Here is a 23,716-nt window from a genome sequence, read left to right on the forward strand (position 1 = left end):
CGGCTGGTTGTAATGTTCATCTTTGTGTAATTGTTGTGGGCCCTTTGGGCACCTTAGCAGGTGCGGGGGCGGGGTGACGGTGGTGGTGGTGGTGGTGGGGGGGGTGGGCCAGCATAGTTGGCTGCAAGGTCTAATAGCACATTCCTATTGCAGTTTTCTTATTAAGGGAATAGGCCCCCAGCGTGGCTGGTTGTTAAGCTCATGGGCTTACCATTGCTATAAGCCTCTGGCCTATGAGGCTCTTGTCAGCTCTCTGAGAATTGCAGCTGGGTGGGGCTGGCCTCAGGCATGGGAGCACTCAATTGTTTCAGGCTTTGGAAGGTAGGGCCAATCTCCTATGAGGGTCTTTGAGAAGCACAAGTCTTCTGCAGCTGACAAGCCCCGCCGCCCACAAGTCCACACACACAGTCAACACAGTCCTGCCCTGCGTGTGCACCCCGACCCCCTGAAGTGGACCCAGTCTCTCCAAGGCAGGAGCCCCACACACTCCAACGCCCTGCACTCTCCACTGGCTCCTTGTGTGAGCCCTGCCACGCAGAGGTGGACCCAGTCACCAGGCTGCAGAGAATCCAGTCACCAATCTATGCAGGCCCACAAGTTGCCCAAGGGCTTATTGTTGGGTGGGGCCAGTCCCTAGGGTGGGCTGCCTGGCCTGGCTGAGCTGGATTAAATCAGTGCTCTAGTGGGTGGGGCAGACTCTGGGCTAACAGGCCTCAGGGAGAACTCCAATGGTGTCTGCCAGCGTCTGTTTCAGCAGGCACACACCAGGCCACGACAATGGCCAGCACCAATAGCTCAGTCTCTGGAGAGGTGTCACCTCTCACTGAGACGAATTCAGAGCCTATCAGGTGAATCTCTTTTCACCAAAGGACTGTGCATCTTTCTTTCTGGTGATTTTAGGTTGCTTTCTCAGATGGGTGAATTTGCCCATGGGCCCTTTAAGAGCCGGCTTTGATTTCTTTGTGAAGCAGCTTTTCTGGGGGTACTCCCCAATGTTGTTAGTAGAGAGCAAAGTCAGATATTATGCCACTTGTCTCGGTCGTGCTGGGTCCAAAAAATGCCTACAGTGGGGGTGCTCCTGGCTCAGGGCCCCACTCCTCCAGGGAGGGCTGCGGACCTGTGGGCTGTTCCCGGGTAGCCGTGAGCCACTGCGGCTCTTGAAGGTGGTGTTTTTTCTCTCCACAGAAAGGCAGAAGGGAGTTTCTGCCTCTTCCACCTCAGTCAGGACTGTTGTTTGTTGCAGGGGTTCCTCTTACCCAGTTTTTAGTTCTCCCTCAGGGGTAATTGTTCCAAGAGTAGTTGTACATTGGCTGTGTCCGTGGGAGGAGGTGAGTTCAGAGCCTGCCTATGCCACCATCTTGACTTCTCCTCTGAGCATTGTTATTAATGATTAAAACTTTGGGGGCTGGCCTGGTGGCCGAGCAGTTAAGTTCTCACAATCCACTTTGCGGGCCGGGGTTCGCTGGCTTGGATCCTGGGCGCAGACCTACTCACTGCTCATCAAGCCATGCTGAGGTGATCCCCCACATAGAGGAGCTACAACTCTACAGCTATGATACACAACTATGTACTGGGGCTTTGGAGAGAAAAAAGAAAAAAGAGGAAGATTGGCAACAGATGGTAGCACAGGGCCAATCTTCCTCAAAACAAAAAATTCTAAAAAAAAAAAAAGAACATGCAGGTCTTGCTTAAAAAAAGAACTTTGCAGGGCCGGCCCAGTGGCGCAAGCGGTTAAGTGCATGTGCTCTGCTGCAGCGGCCCGGGTTCGCTGGTTCGGATCCCGGGGGCACACCGACGCACCGCTTGTTAAGCCATGCTGTGGCAGCGTCCCATATAAAGTAGAGGAAGATGGGCATGGATGTTAGCCCAGGGCCAGTCTTCCTCAGCAAAAAAGAGGAGGATTGGCATTGGATGTCAGCTCAGGGCTGATCCTCCTCACACACACAAAAAAAACTTTGCCACACTCATACGTACATCATTTATTGTATTCAGGGGTCAAAATGTTTTCTGGAAGACTAAGTCTTCATTACACAATGAAAACCATAGGGAAACGTGATCAGATTTACTTTATAAGCATCTTGGCAGAAATAATAAATACAGAGATAAACATATGGGAAAAATGCAGCTTCAAGGGATATATCTTTAAAATTTTTACCTTGCGAAATTTTATCACCTAACATTTTGATTTTCTTCCGGAACAGACTTTTTTTTATTATTAGTTTTTCATTTATTTGAAGGGTGGGGAGGATGAGCATTTGAACATTCACCAAGAGAACTGCTCCTATCATTTCCTTCAGCTTTAAATGAAAAATGTGTTCTTTAACTGCAGTGGTTCATCCAGAAGACCTTGCCATCTATGCAGAGTATTCTCCTATCACCTTTTATTTCTCTCTAATCCATCTGATTTCATGTGGAATACTGCAGAGCAGCATCTTGAAATAAAGAAAAATGAGGCTGCTTTGGTAAATATTAAGGGTTTCATCTTTTATAACTTTCACTTTTCAATATTTCCTTCCTCTGGAGTTATATAAATCAGAGGGGCCTGAGAGCTTAAGAGAAATAAGCTGGTGGGGCCCCCCAGAGGCTGTTCTTTGTGAGCGTGGGAGCCCTCCTCTGTGCACCTTCTTGGTGTGAGACAATAGAGAGTGAAGGGCCAGAAAGGACTTCACGTGAAGCCTGCTCTCCCGACTCTACAGATCCCCCCAGGGCATGGAATCTCATTCTGTTACACCACGGTTGATATATACCCTGCGGCACAGTTAAAAAAAAAAAAAAAAAAAAAAAAAAAAACCATATTATGACCCCACCTGCAGATGTTTTGAATAATAAGAACTTAACAAATCAGGCTGACTCTAGGGAGATAGGTGAAACTAATAAACAGCGGTACCATAGGGGTAAGTGAGCTGGGTGGACAGGCACGGGCGTGCAAGCAAGACTTCCCAAAAGATATCTTTATATCATTTTGATGTTTGAACCACAGTAATGTATTACCAGGCAAAAATTATTAAATTAAAATTTTAAATACATAAAAGAAATGAAATAATAAAATAGTGCCACACTGAAGCAGGGTTCTATCATGTTCCCACGACTTTTCCACAAGCAGGCCTATACCCATTAGCATCTCAACACTCTAGAGTGGGTTTATGATTTTTGCATCTTTCTTTTTAGACAATGATGATATTTGCATTCGATAGGAAACCAGGCAATCAGACACAAGGTAATTAATTGCTACTTTTTTGATTTGTCTCTGCTGAGGTGTTTTCCTAAGAGGTTCGTTAGTAACATTGCCAAGGACAGCAGGTGAGCTCTCTGCAGAGAGCCGTGTTTCTGATCCGGAGGGAGGAAGGAACGCAGCTCCTGTGGTACCCTTGACAAAAACCACCTAGACTCATGTTCTAATTAGACAATTCCTTTGTCTGAAATGTATTCAGTTTCTAGGATTTGGCAGGGCTATACGACGGGGGGACAAGGGACCTTATAATCCTCATGACATTGCTTTTAAAGGAGGACAGGGAGAAAGTAATTTAAAAAGTGAGAAGAGTCCGATTCTCTTACCTAAATCCTAACACACGGATTTCTTTGAATCCCGGAAGTTTCTTAAATACCTTTTGCATCTGCAGAGAGAAAGAAATTTATGAAATATTCTTTGGTTCTACTGGGTTAGATCTTACCTAATTGAAAAAGCCTAAGCACTTTTGATGAGTAGGGAAAAAAAAGAAAATGGAAAATTGAAGCAACGATTGAGGCCAAACTCTTTGTTCTCAGTTACTTCTGAAACCCAGAGGAAAGTGTTTTGCTATTTATTTAAAAGCTATAATTGGGTAGTTCTGACCTGCTTTCACAGTTACTTTACATAAAATATGAAATAACTTTAAGGTGGTACTTGAAAGAAACTTTTTTGGCTGCAGTATTTTTATTTATACATACAGTAACTATATAATATTTTCTGAATTGAATTATATGACTTAGAAAATATCTATTATGTTAAAGGGATTATTAAAGTCTAAATGGCTGCTGTATCTAAATAAAATGGTAGAAGTAGAATCTAACAGATTAGATTCGCTCTCAGATTTATGTGGACTCTACAATAAATGCTGTTAATTAATTTGACCTTGCTAATGAGGCATATGATGAGAATATTTTACCATTGCTATACTCAGTTACTCCCCGACCCACCACAGCCTGGCTTCTGCCTCTGCATTCCCGCAGGAGGGAGGGTTCTTTCCAGGCCGTTGTCTCTTGGCTCTCTCTAAATCTAGTGGCATTTTCTGTCCCTCCTCCATGATGTCTCTGCTTTTTTCTGGTTCTTTTTCCATCTCTCTGGACACTTGCTCAGTCTTTTTTACTCCATCCTATTCCTGCCTTCACTCTCTACTTTAAATATAAGGATTCTGCAAGTTTTTGTCCTCAGCCTCCTCATCTCACTGTCTCTCCCATTTATTCAGTAAGCTTGATTGCAGGCGCTGTGCTAGATTTTGGGAGCGCATTGTCACCTAGACAGTCACTGCCCCACCCACCTTACTCCTACGAAGGCCGGGAGGCAAGAGAGACCAAGAGGAGGGGATAGCAGTTAGTAGTGAAGCTTGGGAGGGAAAGCAGGGTGAAAGGTGAGGCTGAGGAGGTGACTGTGGACTCGGTTCTGTCCTCCTTCCCTGTGCCCACTCCCCTCTGCCTCTCGTTGGGAGATCTCGCTTTCTCCCATGGCTTCAATGAGACACAGCTTTGAGTTCTCCACATGAATATCCCAACTTTGCCACTAACTAAATATGCCCAAACCAGAGTCATTCTCTTTCTTCCAAATCTGCCTTTCCGCTAGGGCTCTTAGTCAGGGCCATGAATAGCCATTGTCTTCCATGCCAGAAAGCCCAGCATCCCTAGATACCTTCCCTCTGTGCCCCTCCCACGCAGTCACCAACTCCTGCTGGTTCCAATCTCACATGCCTTTTGTTTCCACTGTGTTCTTCTTATTCCCCTGGCTGGCACACCCTTCCTATCTCCCCTTCTGTACTGCTGAAATGGTTTTTTGGGTGTGTGTGGAGGAAGGGAGGAGATGTCTCCTTGACTACAATTTTTTTCCAAGTTAATCATTCCATACCTGCTGCTCTTCACTAAAAATCCCTTGATGGGCTGCACTCCCTAGTGAATAAGGTCCAATTCTTTAGAATGGCATTTAAGCCTCTCTACAATCTACCCCCTCCACTCCCCAGCTGCCTTACCATTTGCACTTCCTGCCTCCTTGACCAATTTTGTGTCCTCTAGTCACACTAAACTAACCCATCTCTCCCCAAATACAACATGTACTTCCTCCAGACTTCCATGAATTTTTTCCCTTTAGCCCAAGATGCAACTTCTCCTACCTTCTGCTCGTTGACTGCTCCCCTCCCCCCATCTTTCAAAGCCAGCTCAAGCATCTTTTCTATTGAAAAGCATTGGTAAAGCCCCAAAGTCAATCTCAATTTCCTTCTTCCTACTACTCTAGAACTTATTACCGTATGTCCCATAAAACAGTCCACGAGGTGCATGTTGTCTCCCTCACTGAGATGATGCTCCTTGGGCTCAGGGATCATGTTTTATTTATTCATCTTTATCTTCCTCACTCCCAGTACCTGGTAGATTGTCATCCACATAGTAGGGACTCAGCAAATTTTGTTTAATCGAGTTGAGTGCATCTCTTCATTCTCAAACGCATCAACACGCCACTGCATTGTCACTGTACCTAAAATTACTGCCATCTCCACATTATCTTTGCCAAGGACTAGAGCAGTGATGCACAGAGAATCCCCAAATCACTTACACTGGGCTTTAGAGTGCATCATGGATTTTTTTTTCCCCAGCAGGCTGATTTACCTTCTAAATTACATTTTCTTGTGCCAATATTAAAAATAGTTTTCATTCCCTGAGTGTATGGTGACTGCAGTGATGAAGGTAGCTCAGCTTTTGGGTGATAAAGAGATAGCTGTATAGGCCTGAGTTTAAATATTGGTTCTGATACTTTCTAGCTGTAAGACCTTGAGTTTATTGCTTAATCTCTCTGAATCTCAGTTTCCTTAGCCAAAATGGGATAACAATACCTATATGGCAAGGTTGCTGTAAGGAATGACTAATAAGTGCCTGACACACAGTGGGCAGAGAGTCAGTGATATTGTATTATTTATTTACTCAGTCTCTCTCTCTCCTACTGAATTACTGGCTCCTTGATAGCTCGATTTTCTTTCACTTCCTTAATGGCCACATAGCACGGAGCCTGGCAAGGGCAGAGCAAGCCTTCAGTTGTTGTTTTTGAAAGAATCAGTGGAGGGAAGGACAGGATGAGGGTCCCCATAGGGGCCATGGTCAGGGGGCCTGGGTAATAAGTTTCTGTGCCTCCACTCCCACCTCACCATGGGCTTAACAGAGGAGAGCTAGGAGGCTGGGTTCTGCAGAGTTGGCCTTTATTACGGGGGCAGGTGGGAAAGAGCTGTGTACGTGCTTCAGGTCTGCTCTAACCTCCTGTGGCAAGTAGCCTGGGGGCCACAGGCACTTGTCCTGCCATTCCAGGAACAGCACCTGGGACTGAACGTTTAAGTGTGAGCTGCAGCTTCTGGAGCAGAAGATTCAGACCCTGACTCATCCCTCTTTCTAGTCCAGGATTCCAGAGCTGCTGGTGCATGTGGGAAAACAATCACTCCAGCGCAGAACTGCTTCCTTAGAAGCTGTAGCTGCAGTGTGGGCAGCAGGCAGCACCGCCGGGCAGAGCCGTCCTCCCCTCCAGGATGCTCCACGGCGCCGGCTCCGGCGGAGAGGATTTATTGCTTGTGTCCATGCCCTCTGTGTGAACCCATCTGCGATTGATTAAGAATCAGCTTTGGTTAGTGGGGTGCAGAAGGCGTCTAGAGAGGCGATGACAGAGGCCTTCAGTTAATTCTGCTAAATAATCTTCTGGGGACCTTCCAATCATGGAGCACTAACCACAAAATTGCTAATTAAGTGCCAGTTAACCTTATTAATAATAGTAGGTATACAGGGCCCTCCCTGATTCTGCTGGAATGTATGTTAACGGGGCTATAAAAAGGCGGCCGTGTTGAGTTCTCATGAATGTTTGCACAGGAGAAAGCATTTAGAAAACAACTAAGCACTCTTTTTGACATTTGTATTAAATTGCTCATTAGGTTTATTGTGGAAATTAAATTACTGCAAAGCACTGTCCATTAATTCCTGATTAGGCCTGAATGGCTGTGCTAATGCAAGCGTTGGGCTGTGGTGGGGCTGGTTGGTTATCTAATGGCAGGCTGCTAAGCAGTCCAGGCTGTTCAGGAGCCTGGAAGGGGAACAGAAGCTCTAAGCAGAGGGGCTCCATCTTAGAGAAGCCGGTGACCATGGAAACGGAACCAGCAAGACTGATGGGATGGGTCTCTGGAACAAGACTGAGCAAGACATACCCTTCTTTAATAAGTTTTTCAGAGGCTAGAAGGGGCATGCTTATATGATGATGATACAAATACTCTTTCCCTATAAATACTTGTTTGGGAAAAATAGGAAATGTAGCGTAGTGGTTAAGAGCAGGGGATCTGGTGCCAGGGTTTGAATCTTGTCTCTGCCAGTCAATAGGTGTGATGTTCTTGGGCATATTAATTAATTTCCTTTTGCCTCGGTATCCTCACTTGCAAAAAAAGGGAAATAATATTTTTTAACTTATAGGATTGTGTGAAAAATGGAACGAGTTAATACATATAAAACATTAAGAACAGTGCTATTATTTCTTTACACAGTGTTTTAGACTTAGAAAGGGACTTTGAGGTCATCTTTAATTTCTAAATGAGAAATCTAAAGTCAGGGAAGTGACCCCCAAATTCTCATGCAAATTCTTGGCAGAAATAAGACTAGAGCTCAGATTTAAAAAAATTATGATTTATTTGCATTATTCTAAATCAGATTGTTTTAGGTGCTTAGAAAATTAACCACAGGTCAGTGAAGACGGTCTACGGCCAATTATTCAATTTTGAAGATACTCTGGCTATCCTAAGGATTAGTTGAAAAGAGTGTTTCAAAGAACAAATAGAAAAGTTAACAGAGATTATTCTTTAACTCATTCTATCAAATGAATAATCTGTGTCTAAGTACTTCTCTGATTCATAAACACCCCATGCTGAAGCTTTCTCTTTGAAATTTGTAGAAATGTTCCGTTTTATTGACTGCATGCTGATGCAGGGAGAGGCGGGAGGTTAAGCATGTTTCACTTATTCATCTCCTCTCCAGTTAAGAGGAGGTAGCATTGAATTCTCCAGGTATGAGAAGTAGGGACCCGTTTGTTCCCTGGCCAGGCTGGGTAAGTCGCTTGGGCACACAGGCTGCCAATAAACGTAGTTCCTGGTTGTGTAATCTCATGGATGCTTCCATTTTCAGTTGCATTTCTACAAATAATTACCGAGTAGCAAGCTGCATCTCAAGTCTGTATTAGGAGGTAAGACTCCAGAGATGAAAGATACAGTCCCTGCCTGCCAGGGGAAGATCATAGCTTGGTGGTAGTGAGGGGGGCAGGTGAGGGGGAGGGAATGGAGACAACAAAGCCAAAGACATGTAAACAAACCATCTCAAGATAGGGTGACAAGTATTGTGACAACAGTGGGCACCAGGTGTTAGCCCAGAGGAGAGGCACTGAACCCAGAAGGGTAGAGAAAACTTTCTACGATGGAGTTCGTAAAATGAAACTCAAGGAAGAGTATTCCAGACAGAAGAGGCGGCCTGTGTAAAGGCTAAAGGTAAGAAAACATTTGCAGGGGCCAGCCCCGTGGCTTAGCGGTTAAGTGCGTGCGCTCCGCTGCTGGCGGCCTGGGTTCGGATCCCGGGCGCACACCGACACACTGCTTCTCCGGCCATGCTAAGGCCTCATCCCACATACAGCAACTAGAAGGATGTGCAGCTATGACATGCAACTATCTACTGGGGCTTTGGGGAAAATAAATAAATAAATAAAATTATAAAAAAAAAAAAAAGAAAAGAAAACATTTGCAAGCAGTTTGTATTTCTGGAAAGTAGAGTGCAAAGGAGAGGGATGGCAGGGAACTGATGCTAAGATGAGGCTGACAAGGAAGGCAGGGGTCTTGTCATGGTGCACAGATGCCACGTTCAGCATAGTAATTTTGCTCTATCCTGCAGGGAATGAAGAGCCTTGTAATTTAATCAGGGACAGGCAGATATGATGGTCAGAGATGCAAGAGATATCTTGGGACATCTCCTCAGTTTGGTGGATGATATGGACAACACAACTGCCTTTCACTTGTCACCCATGAAAAATGTCATGTCTTTAAATTGCGTCAAACTGCAAAAGTGGAAATATTATGTAAGACAAAGCATTATGGATTAAAAACTCATGTTTCAACCCAGTACATTCCCTAGTTCATGCCTACATGGACGCTTTAGACATACAGAATATCTGCTTAGGGCTTTCAGTTAAATGAGATTTAAAAACCTAGTAATATTTAAAGAAAATCTAAGTGTAAACGACTTTTAAGATGGAAAAGCTGGAGTGGAAAACTTTCCTGGAGATCCATTTGTCCTAACATTTTGCGACCCATTGCAGTTTCTGATTTCTTTTTAATGGTTAAAAAGAGATGCCTGGTCACAAGAAGGTGGAACTATTAGCAAAAGGGTTTATGTCCTGTTGGCTCCCAGATTCCGAGTCATTACTGGGGCTGTGGTTGTGTGGGGTGGGTTCACTCACCTGAAGCTGAGACTTGGCTGCCAGCTCCCGGTAATCCGGGGCCTGGGAGTCAGCCAGCTCTGCCTGGAACTTCTGGTTCTCCAGAGAGATGCTCAGCTCCACTTTCTGCTCCAGCGGGCCCTCGGCTGCCTCACTGAAGTCTATGTCTCTTTCCTGGGTTAAAAAGGTCTTCTATTAATATAAACCACAGACAAATGGTTGTATTATATAATACATATTGATACTGTCTCCAGAAGTGGATTATGAAGGCTCAAGTGCTTTTAGAATAAAAGTCCTATTGACTGGAAGTGGCCTCTGCATTTCATTGACAAAGTACCAAAGCCCCAATGAGTTAACTATCTAGAATCCTTGAGAACACTGTCATTTGATGACTGTGCGCTCTTCATGAAAGCATTTACAGACACACCACACACACACACAATTCATATATGTTGCTGGAGCATCACTAGGATTGTGCCACATCCTTGTGTAACTTTATAAATACTCTTTGATGAGAACTGGATTAGACAAAATAATCTATGGATACTGAGATATTATTTAATATAATCTTTTTTGGAGAAGAATCTGGACTGGTTTAATCAGACCATGTGTGCTTAAACTTCATATTAAAACTAGTTAGCAAGCACTGTCAGGTTGAGGAAGGCTGCTTTGAAATCTCTCTCAGAAGGAAAGGCATACTTGGGCCACCTTTGGAAGCGTGTGGCTGAGCACAGAAGCTCTACTCCAAGGATCCAGATTTGGCCTCTATTACAAAGGGCCAGGGGTCGTCCTTTTTGCCCTCTGGTCTGGGAACAAACTGGAGTCTCTCATTGTTCTGAACTCACATGGGCTCCCAGGGCACAGAGCAAGCCCGGAGCTGGGTTTCAAACCTGGAGTTTGACAGATTTTCAGCCTTGGGTACCCAGACGATTCTGAAATCTGCACAGCTTTCTCAAAAAGAGTAAAATATATGTGTGTGGAAAATTGAATGTCTCTGGTAGTATACAAGGTCTCTTGTAGTGAATTAGAGCTGTGGAAGCTGAAAGAAGAGAACAACCGAGAAAATGCTGTGAGGGGCAGAACCCAACTGGGTGGCCGCTGATGTAGTTTCTCCTTATTTCTTATCACAAACTCTCCTCTTCCATGGACAGTGGACAGCAGCACAGCCTCTAATTTAATAAGGCACTGGTGAACGTGGATTCACACTTACCAGACTACTGACGTTTGTTTAACAACAAGGTTTTCATTCATTCGTTCACTCATTCAAATAATGCACATTGAGCATCTGTATGGGTGTAGCACAGTGCTAGGATCTATGGGAAGTTAAAAGGAAAGTGTGGCAGACAGTGTAATCCTCTAGAAGCACCATTTCATTAGGCAGATTTGAAGTTCACATGCGACATTTAAATAAACTCCATTGATATATTGGTGAGAAATCTCCTAACTTACCATCAGCCGCTGGGTGAATTTTCCATGCCTCTCACCCAGCACCCTCAGTGATACATGATCATCTAGGGGATAGAACCAAAACTGTCTTTCCTGACATTCAAGGCTCTCCACAGTCCGATACCAACCTGTGTGAACAATTTCAGTCTCTCGCTCTTCTCCCTCCCCTGACCACCAGACGGCTCTGACCACCATTGCTGAGACATCACATTGCTTGTGCTCGTCTCCTGACTGGAGACCCTCCTCAGTGCTCCCCATGCCCACCTCCAGCAAATACATACACACACTTTTTTTACTTCTTACTAATATCCTGTGGTTCATTTAAAAGACTATCTCCTCTGACCATCTAGGGCAGAAATCTTTGCCTCCTCTAAGCTCCTGTAGCAGTGAATAGCATCTGAATCACTTATTTAGTACCTGTGATACATACTCTCCCAGAGTCTTCCTATTATATGCTAATCTTGTCACCCCACATAATCTCCTTGAATCCAGCATGATTCTCAAACTTCAATGAATTTTCTAAAGTAAAATATATGAGGCCATTCAGGTACAAACTCTCAGTGAATATACACGAATAGGGGTCACATCCTTTGCAACTGGTTCTGGCCTGTCATTTTGTCCCAGTCTATACATCTGCCATCTTCAGTCATAGCACGAAGACTGTTTTGTTGTTCTTATCTGCATTATAAATTTCTTGAAGCCAGGGACTGTGTCTTGTTCATCTTATTGTCTTCAGTGTTAGCCCAATGCCTGGCACATCAGTGGATTTTAGTAAAAGCTTTGCTGAAGGAAGAGTAAGTGGTAGATGCAGGTGGTAAAAAGAACGTTAAGAGGAGGAGGCAGGGGCCGGCCCCGTGGCGTAGTGGTTAAGAGCATGCGCTCCACTGCTGGCGGCCCAGGTTCGGATCTCGGGTGCGCACTGGTGCACTGCTTGTCAGGCCATGCTGTGGCAGCGTCCTACATAAAGTGGAGGAAGATGGGCACAGATGTTAGCTCAAGGCCAGTCTTCCTCAGCAAAAAGAGGAGGATTGGCATGGATGTTAGCTTGGGGCTGATCTTCCTCACAAAAAAAAAAAAAAGAGGAGGATGCAGTGGATGTGACGTGAAAGATTCAGGGGATATTTACTGCAGAAGGAGGGACCTACTATATTAGATTTTGAAGAAGATGGGACATAGGTAATGTGAGAAAAGAGAGAAGGCAAACTGGAGTTGTCAGAAATTTTATAGCTAATATGTTTAAACTCAATAATTTTTTCCAATAGCACTTTTCACTGTTGATGGGATAGGATTTTGAGAAAAGTAAAACATTTTTACTTTTGTTCACAGCAATAGTTCCACCAAATCTGCAGCCACCTGGTGCAAAGGCCAGAGAGCATGGCCAGCAGGGTTCTCCTCTCTGAATTTTCGTGTGGAGCTGGTGAGACTGAACTTCCCACCCTCACTGTCTGGCTTTGACCTGCGCCTTGGAGGGAGGTTCACAGGAAGAGACGTGGGCTGGAGAAGTCCCCCAGACCACAGCGAAAGGTAGGTCTGGTTGCAGCGATGGTGTCAGGATGAGAAGACTCGGTTCCGATTTGTTCCCCTACTCTTCTGCCCCCTGCTGAGCCTGCTGCCCACCTGGCACTGCCACAGCCCTGCCCCTGAGAAGGAAAGAGGGCAGGTTTCCCCGCTTCAGCACTGAGGGTCTGAAGGGGTTTTGGAGGGGTTACAAATGTCCCCCTTTTTGGATAACCAACATTAAACTCTGTGACAATCCTCTCATCCTGCATGCCTTTTCACTCAAAGAGAGCTGTGGCCAGTGCTCCTCTTTGCTTGTGAACACTTTTTATTTTTCCCCATTTGACATGCAAGATTTTGATCATCTTGATATTTATCTGACCTATTCATGCTGGACATGACTGAGAACAAAACTTCTACCCTGTTGTCAGCATGAGATCACTCTTCAGTGGAGAAAGAACTTGACGGGTTGACTGACAGAATCATTCATTCTAATGTGGGTGAGCACCTGCTGTCTAGAAGGTTCTGTGAGGTACCAGGGAAAAAGGGCCCCTGCTCTCCTGGAGTTTATAATTAAGTTGCTCCTTGCAATTCTTTCCAGCTTATCCCGGTTTTCAATCTATTTGTCCCCTCAGTCCATAGGAAGAAGTGAGAATGCTGAGTAGAACGGTCACTGATTCTTACTCAGAGTGACAAAAATGCAGCACTAATAATATGGAATGGACCCTTTGTCCCTTCTCTTTTCCTGTCTTACTAATAAAACAAACACAGGCACGTGAAGAGCTGGATGGGCTCTCAGAATGGCTTACTATAGGCATCTTGGTGTCGTTGAGGAGTGTGTCATCAGGAGGGAGTGGCAAGGGCCCGAGGGAGACGCTGGCAACATCTGTGGAAATTAAAAAAATTACAGGCACAAAGATGAGACTGGAGAAGTTTACATCAGAACAAGGTCAAAATTTGATACGCTTTCTCTGTCATTCTGGAATTTACAGATATTAGGTGCATTCTGAACTCATTTTTTTTTTTAAGATAAGTATGTTTTTGGGAAAAATAAATCTCATACCCTTGATCTCACTTGGATTCTTTATTCTTCCGTCCTGGGACCGAATTTTGGTGTTCTCCTAGATGCATTATAGTTAAATGGTTCTGCCTCATGAGATCTGCTTAATTTTTCTTTTTGTGACTATACAAAGGACGTGTAGACAGATATTTATCTTGAATTTGTTTGTTTGAAATTATTAGTAATGATTGCCTCCAAGGATAACGGGCAATTTGGTTTTACCTTTATTCTTTTCTGGATTTTCCAAGTTTTTTTCTTTTTTTGTTGGGGAAACTTGGCCCTGAGCTAACATCTGTTGCCAATCTTCCTCTTTTTTTGCTGAGGAAGATTGGCCCTGGGCTAACATTTGTACCCATCTTCCTCTATTTTTTTGTATGTGGGATGCCACCACAGCATGGCTTGATGAGTGGTGCCTCGGTCTGCGCTTGGGATTTGAACTTGCATTCCCGGGGCTGCTGAAGTGGAGTGTGCGAACTTAACCACTACACCACCGGGCTGGCCCCTACATTTTCCAAGTTTCACACAGTGAATTTAAATTATTTTATAGGGTTAGAAATACAAGCTAGTTTTGAAAAAGCACATTATAAACTTTGCCAATTCAATTAAGGATCACTTTTTAAATAACATGCCTTCAGGACGATTTGAATTACAGTTCAGAAGAAGAAAAAATGAGATCTGAGCTTACCTGTGGAAAACGGAAGGGTTTCACCAGGCTCTCCTACTGTCTCCTCTGTGGAAATTTCATCTTTTCTGTTAGACAATAGGAAAGAAAGGATAGGTGGCGAAAAGGAGCTTGAAGACAATAGGGGAAATGTATTTAAATTTCCTATGCTCAAGAAACCTAAAAATTAGGGGAAAACTATACTTTAAAACTGGATCTACCTAATTTTCATAGCAGAAGTGATCTTCATATATATTTTCATTGAAGAAAAATTCAAACAACCCCCAAAATTGTTCTGTTTGACTCCGGGGTTTTCCATAAGCATCTTGGTTTTGTGTGGTCCTGGGGAGTTTTTCCAGAGGAGGCAAAGCTGGTCTTCGGAGCCTGATGTTTTACAGTCCCATTGTGCTTACACTTGACATCAACTGATAATTGATGACATGATTTATGACTGAAATATTCCTGCTAAAATATCAGACCCTCAAACCTGCAAATCCAGAGTCACTAAGTTTATCTAATAAAATAACTCTTGTGGTTACAGTAACAGGAGAGAGAGAGAGAGATCTCTGGATAGGACAGGTGTATGAAATCCCTATTCTGAACACAACCATTGTCTGCAGTGCTAACCAGCCAGGGAGTTGTGGTAGGTTCGCAGAGCCAGGCAGTGGTAGTGTGGAAGATATCTACGGGCAGGTTGTAGATATCTATCTATCTAAGATCACGGTTGTAGAGCTGTCTGCGTGTAATGTTGGCCCATTCTAGCAAGCTTTACTTAGAAAGGAGTAGCATTAGTGACATCTTTTGAAGCTCACTGAAAGATATGTTATTGTAAGCTATTAGGTCCCAAAGGATTATGTCTGTGTTAGCACAAAATAGTCATAGTTGACCTATATATTTGACCCTATTTTCTGTGGCTCATGATGATGGGAAGACCAAGGGGAGTGGCTAGGTGCTCTGTTGTTGCAGAGTCATCCAGATTGGCCATAGCCAAAGGGACCATCCACACGTTTCTACCACACCCAACTCTGCCAAAGTGCTAATAGGGGTGATAGACACAACATTATCAGTCAGCCTGGCATGCACTCAGACCAGTCAGAATGGGTGTCTGTTGTATACATGGAAGACTATTGGTGCACACAGGCCAAATATAAATTCAGACTGTACAGTGGAATTTGGAATTAGGTATTCTTCTTTATTTTTGCTGGTATTATGCTATGTGCTGACAAGAAATTTTCACATATTGAGGTATATGGAGTAGATATTCTGGCCTGAACTACAGCCTGACTTATGGCCTATCAAACACACATTGTATATCCTTTAACCATTAAAGGAAAGAATGAATTAAACATTATCTCAAAGCAACAGAATGCGCTCTGTGAAGATAAGAATGCATACCTCCCCTCCTCCAACACCAGGCCAGTGTCGGTAATGCCGGTATCAGTGTTCCTGAACGTAAATTCCCTTTCCCAACATCAGGGTCAGGTTGACCTGCTAATTTGCAACTGAATACCTCTTTGAAACTTTGATGAATATGTATCCTGGGCCTATTTAATGCACATTCTTTGTTCTAAAAACGTATAAAACTGTACTGAAAACCATGCTTTCCCAGAATGCTTTCTTCCCTGGTGGAGATAATGCTTCTGGTCTATAGTCCTCAGACTGGTTGTATAGTTAACTCACCTCATTTTTAATCTATAGATTGATTTTTGGTTATTTATGTTGACAGTGCTTAATAAATAGTTTTTATGGAGATCATATTTAGTAAACCCTCATTATATGAAACATTAGAGCATTTGTAATTTAGACAATTTTCTTTCTTTCTTTTTCTTCCCTTTATAGATCTTTGTTTATAGTAAAGTCTCCTTCCTCCTATTGTAACTTTGGTATCCTTGTTTTACTTCGCTGTAAAAAAGAAAATAGCCAAGAAGAGTAGTGATTAAAATGCTGGCTATTGCATTAGTTACAAGTCAACAGCCCACTTTGTGTGGGACCCTGTGTCAGACGCTAGTTCCTTGTCCTGTGCCATTAGGTGAGATCCTGCCATTGCACCTGCAGTCTAGACCACCACTGAGGAGCTGCAATTGGGAAGCTGGGCCTCTGGGTTCTTCCACTGGCTTTTACTTTAAAGTCATTTGAAACTGGCAGATTTATGGACTAGCCAGGTGAGAAAATTTTCTGTTTTGTTTTCTTGGAAAAGTTTTAAGTAAAAGAGAGTGTTTTTTTTCTTTTCTTTTCTTTCTTTTTTTTTTTTTAACAACTTGGTAATCATAGCTAATGTAAGATGTTTGTGTCTTGCTCCTTCATTCTTTCTAGCAATGCTGGCAGGCACAGGAGTGCATGGAATGATTCTATTTCTTTCTCTTTCTGTCTTGGGTAATTGTTTCCTATAATTTCTAATGTTTATCAAGTCTTGGTACATGTGGTTAATTTTTTTTCTTATGGATGGCCTCTGCTTTGCTTTCTTTTTCTTTTTTTTGAAAATACAAAAGTAAGTAAATATCATCCTATATTTAAATCAGAAGAGTGAACATCTCTGTCTTGTGAACAAAGTTAACTCTCTAGTACTAGGATTTTCCTAAATTACTTATTTCATCTGGCAATAACATTTTAAAATTCATTGACAAGTGGCTCAATAGACATATCAATTAACAAAATACATGAGGACTTTGCTCAGTTCTTGGAGAAACATGAAACTGTTCCTGCCCTTGAGGAGTTTACATTCTCGCAGGGAAATAGGATAAAGCAAGGAAGTGTTCAATGAAAATCTAAGTGCTGAACAGAGTACAAAGGTCAAAGCAGAGAGAGATTGCTGTGGGCTCAAATGTGCTGTTAGGATTCACAGGGGGCTGGGACTCCACTTGGAGCTTAAAAAGAGAGGAGTTTGGGTAGGTGGATCGGAGAAGGCAGGGTCTTCTGGGTAAGGGTGAAAGGCTAGGGGTCAGAGTCCAGGATGAGTAGGGTGTGGTCTGTGGCAGTGAGGAAGTGCAGGGTGGCAGCACTGGGATCGTGGGTAACAGGAGGCAGAGTTGGAAAGGTCAGGGGTTGAAGGGCCTTGATTCATTAGTTCGGCCTCCACCTCAGTGAAGGTCCTGGTGGAAAACAGATGGCTCACTCATAGTGGGGTAATTTGAGCTAAGTTTAAAAAAGGGGTTACTTACTAAGTTGTGGAAGCGTGCAACAGTAATCACAAGGGTGAGTGCAGTACCTCAGGGTTGGTAACAATGGGGTGCTAAAGCCTCCCCTAGTCCAGGAGGGGTAAAGGGGTGGTGCAGTCACCATGAATAGAGACAGAGAAGGCTCTGTGGGAAGGGCTGCTTGACAGGAGCCGAGCTGAAGTGGAAGGAGGCCAATAGCCCTCAAAGACTTTGCAGGTTGGGGTGAGGGGAGGTGATAAGTTCACTCAACTCATTTTCCTCCCTTCCTCTGATCCCCTGCTCCCCATTGGCTGGCCCTACCCAGAAGCCAGAGGGCAAGAGATACCACTGATTCAGTCCTTCCCGCTCAGCCTTCTGCACACAGAGTGGGTGGGGAGGGTGGGAGGGGGTATTCAGAAGGGCAAGAGGAAGATATGGGAATCTTTCCAAACGACTGAACAGGGCTCAATGCAAAAAAAGGACTACTGCAGACTTGCTAATCCAGCAGCAGTTATGCAGGTTAAGGAGGGGAAGAGGTTAGAGGCAGGGAAATCTGTTAGTGAGATCAGGTTTGACATTTTTCACAGTGTAAATTAATAAGGTCCAGGACCATGTTGTTGGCAAAGGGAATAGAAATGAAGGAACAAATGTGAAAGGCATTATAAAGAATTGTCAGTAATTCATGCACCCAAATTGGTGTCTCTCTTTGTAGTGTTATTATCTTCAGATTTAGATTTCTAAATGTTATAAAACATATGTAATTTGTGAGTTTAGAGTTTGGCAACAACATCTCTCTTCTTTAATCATTTTCTCTAATGTACTTTTCCTTCCTTTTTTTTTGCATTTTGATTTTCTTATTTGATTCAGTTCTTGTTGAGGGTATGGCTCAGAGCTTCAGTAATTTAGTTTGAGAAATACTAACACTTTACAGAATACTAAAGGAGAGTTCAAAATTCAGGTTGCTCTCTAATTGTATTAAATATTTTCCTGATGTAACTAATAGTTTATCATAAATTCTAAAAATCAAACTATTTTAATTGTTCTATATCTTATAAGTGAAAACACACATTAGATACTTATCACATCATAATGAGTTCATTCTATCTGCAAACATAGTGCAAACGTCTATCTCAGTCTGTAAGGTTGATCCATCTCCCTCTTATATACTCATTTCTCTTCAGCACAATATATGCATAAATTTTCTGTCAGAATAACCTGTTCAGATCTCAGTGGATGATGTAATATCAGAAAGACCCAATAGCTCAGTCTCCCTCTATTCTATGATCTTTTCGAAAGTCAAGAGCATGCAGCTCTCTATTATGGGTACTTACCTCTCAATGAAGTTTCTCTGTTTTATTCTCTGCAGAAAGATAAAAAGTAATTTTACCAGGAGATAATGCCAACTGAAGAGCTACAGTCTATTTTCATTCCCTTTTCCCTTTAACTTCACTTCAACTACCTGTACAGCGTTATTTTGCAAGAATAAAATTCCTGTTGGCTTTATCAGACGTCCCCAGGCATTTCTTCAACTAACCCTAATGCTGTGGAAACCGCTTCACGAGGGGCAGGGGCTGGAGGCTGGGAGCTCTCCAGGCAGGTTCCAATCAGTCAGCATTTGGGCTCACCTGATGCAGGAGATCCAGGTGCTCCTGGGAGTTGCTGAAATTCTTCCCAATGTCGAAGAGGCAGAAGGTCTCTTGCTGGCAGATACTGACCCAGTCCTGGTATTCCCCTGTGTCAGGGATGCGGTCCAGAAAGATCCGATACGCTTCCCACACTGCTTCCTGACACACTGCAATGCAGCGCCATTGGGGTGGAAAAGAGATCCTAAGAAGATGCCCTTCTCCCAACCCAAGCACAATCTTAGAACATGGAAAGCTCTTTCATGGTGGCTTAAGTCAACACACTAGTTTATAGCCCACAGAAACTAATTCATTTAACAAATATTTATTGAGCACCTACATGTGCTATGGAGAAAAATAAAAGAAGGAAGTTAGGGAATATGAGTGTGTGTGTGTGTGTGTGTGTGTGTGTGTGTGTAAGACTGCAAAATAGGGTGGTGGAGGAAGGCCTCGCTGTAAAGGTGACTTTTGAGCCATTTGGGAAAAGCCCCCAAAGCTGCAGAATGCCAGAGGCACTGAAGGAACAGCAAGGAGGTCAATGTGGCCAGAGCAAGGTCGAGAGTAAGAGGATGAAGAGAGAGCGATGCGGTCCAGGGAACACAGGTTGTGTGGGGCCTTGTGGCCAGCAGTCTTCCAACTGGGCATAGGCACCTGGCTGTATGTGAAGACTTTCCAAGGGATTACCAGGCATACAGACAGGTTAAAAGAGAGTCAATTTCTAGGTCTCAGCTCCCCTAATATGCTTTCTTAAAATTGGGCTGCCCAAGGACACCTGTTTCCTTCTTCATGTTCCCTTTGGTCATCATCCTTCCCCCTTCATCCTCCCCTAATCTTATTGCGCACAGTACCTCAAGGTTGCCACACAAAGGGATGATTTGAAACAACAGTGTTGAGGTTAAGAAAGTAAGTGAACTTAGTTGAGGGGCAACACGCATTTTTGCAACTAGGGTGGTTTCTGATTCTTTGCTTTCAACAGATTAGGAGTCTTAATGGAGTCGACAGCTGATAGATCATTAAAAATAATGATGACAGATCATGATGTGATTGTTAGCCTATAACGCCAAAGGAACTCAAAGAATAGGATATTGCTATAACAAAACTCCATCTGTTCCCCTCTGCTTATGTAACAAGTCTTCTCAGCATTTTAGTGAAACTAAATGAAAGAATAGGGATAAAATTGATGCTAAAATCTGTCTCCTTTTATCAATACACAGTTTAAATAATATGTAGCGGCACATGAACTAATAGAGGAACAAAATCAAAGCAACCCATCTGCCCAGAGGCGGAAGCTAATGAAGCTTAAGCCCCACGCCCTTCGTTAAAACTGGCCCCTTCCAAAGCCCTGCTCCTAATTCTGGATTTATAAACATCAGTACCCACAAAACCTGTGTCTGACCATATATCCAGCTGTCAACAAAAACTTACTTAAAATTTTTGTCAAATTTATAGTATATCTGTTTTAACCAATTATATATTAAAAATAACTATAAACGCAACTGAATCCAGAAGAAATTTCCTCGTACACATAAAGCCTATAGTAACAGGAAATAAATAAAAATGTAATTTCAATTTATATACATATTTTTGTTACTGAGAAGTATTTTAGAGTAACCAGTAAAAGGCTTTCAAGCATAAAATAAATGGCATTAAGACTCTGACGTGGGAAGTGGAATGGAAATGTGGGTACGTGGAGATAAGGAACCATGGGACATTTCCTCCTTTAAGGAAAGTCCCTTCACGTGTTTGTTAAGAGTATTTGATGTAAGTATTGAGTGGCTGTGGTAGATCCCACTGGATACACATGAAGGCTCTAATTCTTATTTTATTTTCAATATCAATATAAACAACTCACCAAAAGTTACATCCTATCTAATTAATTAAACTTATGATGAAAAACCTTAGAGGTCAACTGAAAAGCATATAGGGGGTACATAGTTTAAAAATTATTTTCGGGGGTAAAATGAGGAAAAAAGGTGAGATGACTTTTGTTATAAGCGATTACAGTCTGTTGGTTTTACGTCCAGAGGAACTGGGAGCGATTGGAGGCTCTGGGGCAGAAGCTGACATCATTGAACTTTCTAGAGAAACTCTGATTACTGTGCTAAGAAGAGGGTTTAGGGGAGGAACAAGGTGAGAGAAGACCAGCTTGGAGACTCTTACTGCCATGCTTTATCCTCTCTTACTCTCCATGATTCTGTCTGGATTTTCCTTAGCTTTCTATTTTAAGAGGAAAGAGGATTCCAGACCAACAGAAGCTCAGGTCATTTACCAGCAGCCACCTGACTAGAACCCACAAAGTCAGGAGTGGGTGCAGTCTCACCACCTCAAATGGGCCATGGAGTTTGCCTTATTTGGGGAAGTCACAGGGGTCAGCCCTCCTGGAAAGCAATGGAACAGCCTCGCCGTGGAGAACCCACTTCTGCCAGCATGGTCTGTCTCCTGCCAGGCAAGGACCAGAGAGGTTTAATGTCTTCCCAGAATCAATCATCACACAATATTCTGCCCTTCATCTCTCATCAAGAGTCTACAGGGGGCCGGCCCCATGGCTTAGTGGTTAAGTGTGCATGCTCCGCTGCTGGCAGCCCAGGTTTGGATCCCGGGCACGCACCCACGCACTGCTTCTCCAGCCATGCTGAGGCCGTGTCCCACATACAGCAACTAGAGGGATGTGCAGCTATGACATACAACTATCTACTGGGGCTTTGGGGGGGAAAATAAATAAATAAATAAAATCTTAAAAAAAAAAAAAAAAAAGAGTCTACAGACCATGCGAGAAGGAAATCACACTTGGGTGTTTAGATTTGTCCAAACCCTCAGAGTTGTGTGTCCAGTCCAAGCAAACTGGCTGCACTTGCTGTCCTTCTACCAACACACTCTACCCCGCTCTGGGGATGTTATTTTCGCCTACCATCTTTCCCCAGGGGACCTGCTAGTTTCTTTCAAAACCCACTAAGTGCCAGAGATACAACAATACATAGACTCAACTACCACTGCCTTTGAGGGCTTCATGTCGGCGACCCTCACCGACAACATCCAAGTGTGAAACACCTGGGAGGACAAAATGTGATAATCCTTCTGTTTAACACTTAGACACACCCTCCGGTGTGTTGCTTTTGGCCTCAGATTAAGTTTTCCTTTTATCTCAGCCCAACTGAAGGCTTGTTTTTGGTGCCCGCCTCTTCCCAGCTCTCCTCCTTTCCCAGCGGCCCTTTCTCCCATCTCAGGGACACAGAACACCCCGTCCCCATTAAGACCTGCTTTTTACAAAGGCTCTGCGAGAACTTTCTCTCTGAATCATGAATGGCTGAAGCCGCTTGAAGTATTATCTCCCTGGGGCATTGTAGTTTACAGGGATCAAAATGTTAAGGATGAGACAGGGACCAGTAGATTCTCTTTAGACTCTTTTAGAGGGGCAGGTTTTTTTGGTGGCTCCTCTAATGTCATTTTTCTGGCCTCCTGGAAGCTTAAGACAAACCAGGGCACAGAATCCTTCTGTGATTGGGAGAACAGGAGCATGGGCCCATGACCCCCCAGGATAGTCCCCCATCCTTACCCAGGGAGCTTCAAAAGAGCCCTTGAAAATTGAGGCATCAAAGGATCTCAGGGCTGGAGGAGTCTGAAAACTTCTGAAAGTTGGATTCTTCTAACCCCTTGATTTACCTGTTCTGCACCATCCTTCTCTGAATCTACTGAGAAGGACTGGCACACGCATTCTAGAGAAATCCAGAGCCTTGCCTCCCCAGTCTTTCCACAGTTGCTGGCCAATGCCTGAAATCTGACCACAGAGCCTCAGCTTTTCTGCTGAATGTCATACCCTAGACTGTGTGACGACGTAGGAAGAACTCCAGGGAACACATGTCCTGGAGGCCAGGCATGGCCCAGGATAGTTATTCATATTTGGAAGGATTAGGTTAGACCAATGGTATGTGAAAATGCCCACCACAGGGTTGGGTACACATTAGATGGAGAGAGAACACTGGAGTGGGAGTCAGGATGCTGGGTTCTAACCCTGCTCTGCCACCAATGTGGCCCTGACTGAGCATGCCATCTCACTTTTCCTAACTGCACAACAAGGTTGTTGCTAGATGTTCTCTAGACCAGTGCTTCTAGAACTTTAAAGTATAAAAAGATTACCTGGGGATATTATTAAAATGTAGATTCTGAAAGTAGGTCTGGTGTGGGATCTGAGTGCGTTTTCAACAAGTCCCCAGGTGATGGTGATGCTGCTGGTCTGGGGACCACACTTGGAGTAGCAAGAACTAGGATTCCCTGCATCTTTAAGTGTCTCTAAGTCACACATTAATGTGAAAGAAAGATCTAGCTTTCGGTATTGAGGTTGGGGGCAAGAGAGAGAAGGAGAGAGACAGAGGAAGGGAGAGAGAGAGAGAGAAGGAGAGAGAGAGGGAGGGAGGGAGAGAGGTGAGGAGGGGTGGAGGTTGGAGGGGAGGTGGTCACAAAGCACGGAGTTTGCCTGGGTAGGAGCACAGGGTTCCGCCTGGGCGATGACCAGAAACAAACTTGGCCTCTCTTGCATCTGTGCTTTGGGATGAACATGTTTATGATTCTACCATGAAGCTCAGAACATTTTCACTTAAAAGAAACAGCTCAATATTTCAT

The 23,716-nt window shown here is 43.7% G+C and overlaps 1 protein-coding gene across 1 annotated transcript in view; it reads right to left on the bottom strand.

The window, feature by feature from the left end:
• IMPG1 (interphotoreceptor matrix proteoglycan 1) overlaps positions 1–23,716 on the bottom strand; it is a 115,266-nt gene that overhangs the window by 62,468 nt on the left and 29,082 nt on the right. The window contains 6 exon segments of the mRNA XM_004422049.3: positions 3,556–3,614; positions 9,701–9,868; positions 13,432–13,508; positions 14,368–14,432; positions 18,809–18,837; positions 19,103–19,269. Of these exon segments, the coding sequence (XP_004422106.2) occupies positions 3,556–3,614; positions 9,701–9,868; positions 13,432–13,508; positions 14,368–14,432; positions 18,809–18,837; positions 19,103–19,269 (565 nt within the window).

Source organism: Ceratotherium simum, chromosome 19, assembly GCF_057802395.1.
Source record: "Ceratotherium simum simum isolate JZ-2026a chromosome 19, ASM5780239v1, whole genome shotgun sequence".
Taxonomy (NCBI): Eukaryota; Metazoa; Chordata; class Mammalia; order Perissodactyla; family Rhinocerotidae; genus Ceratotherium; species Ceratotherium simum.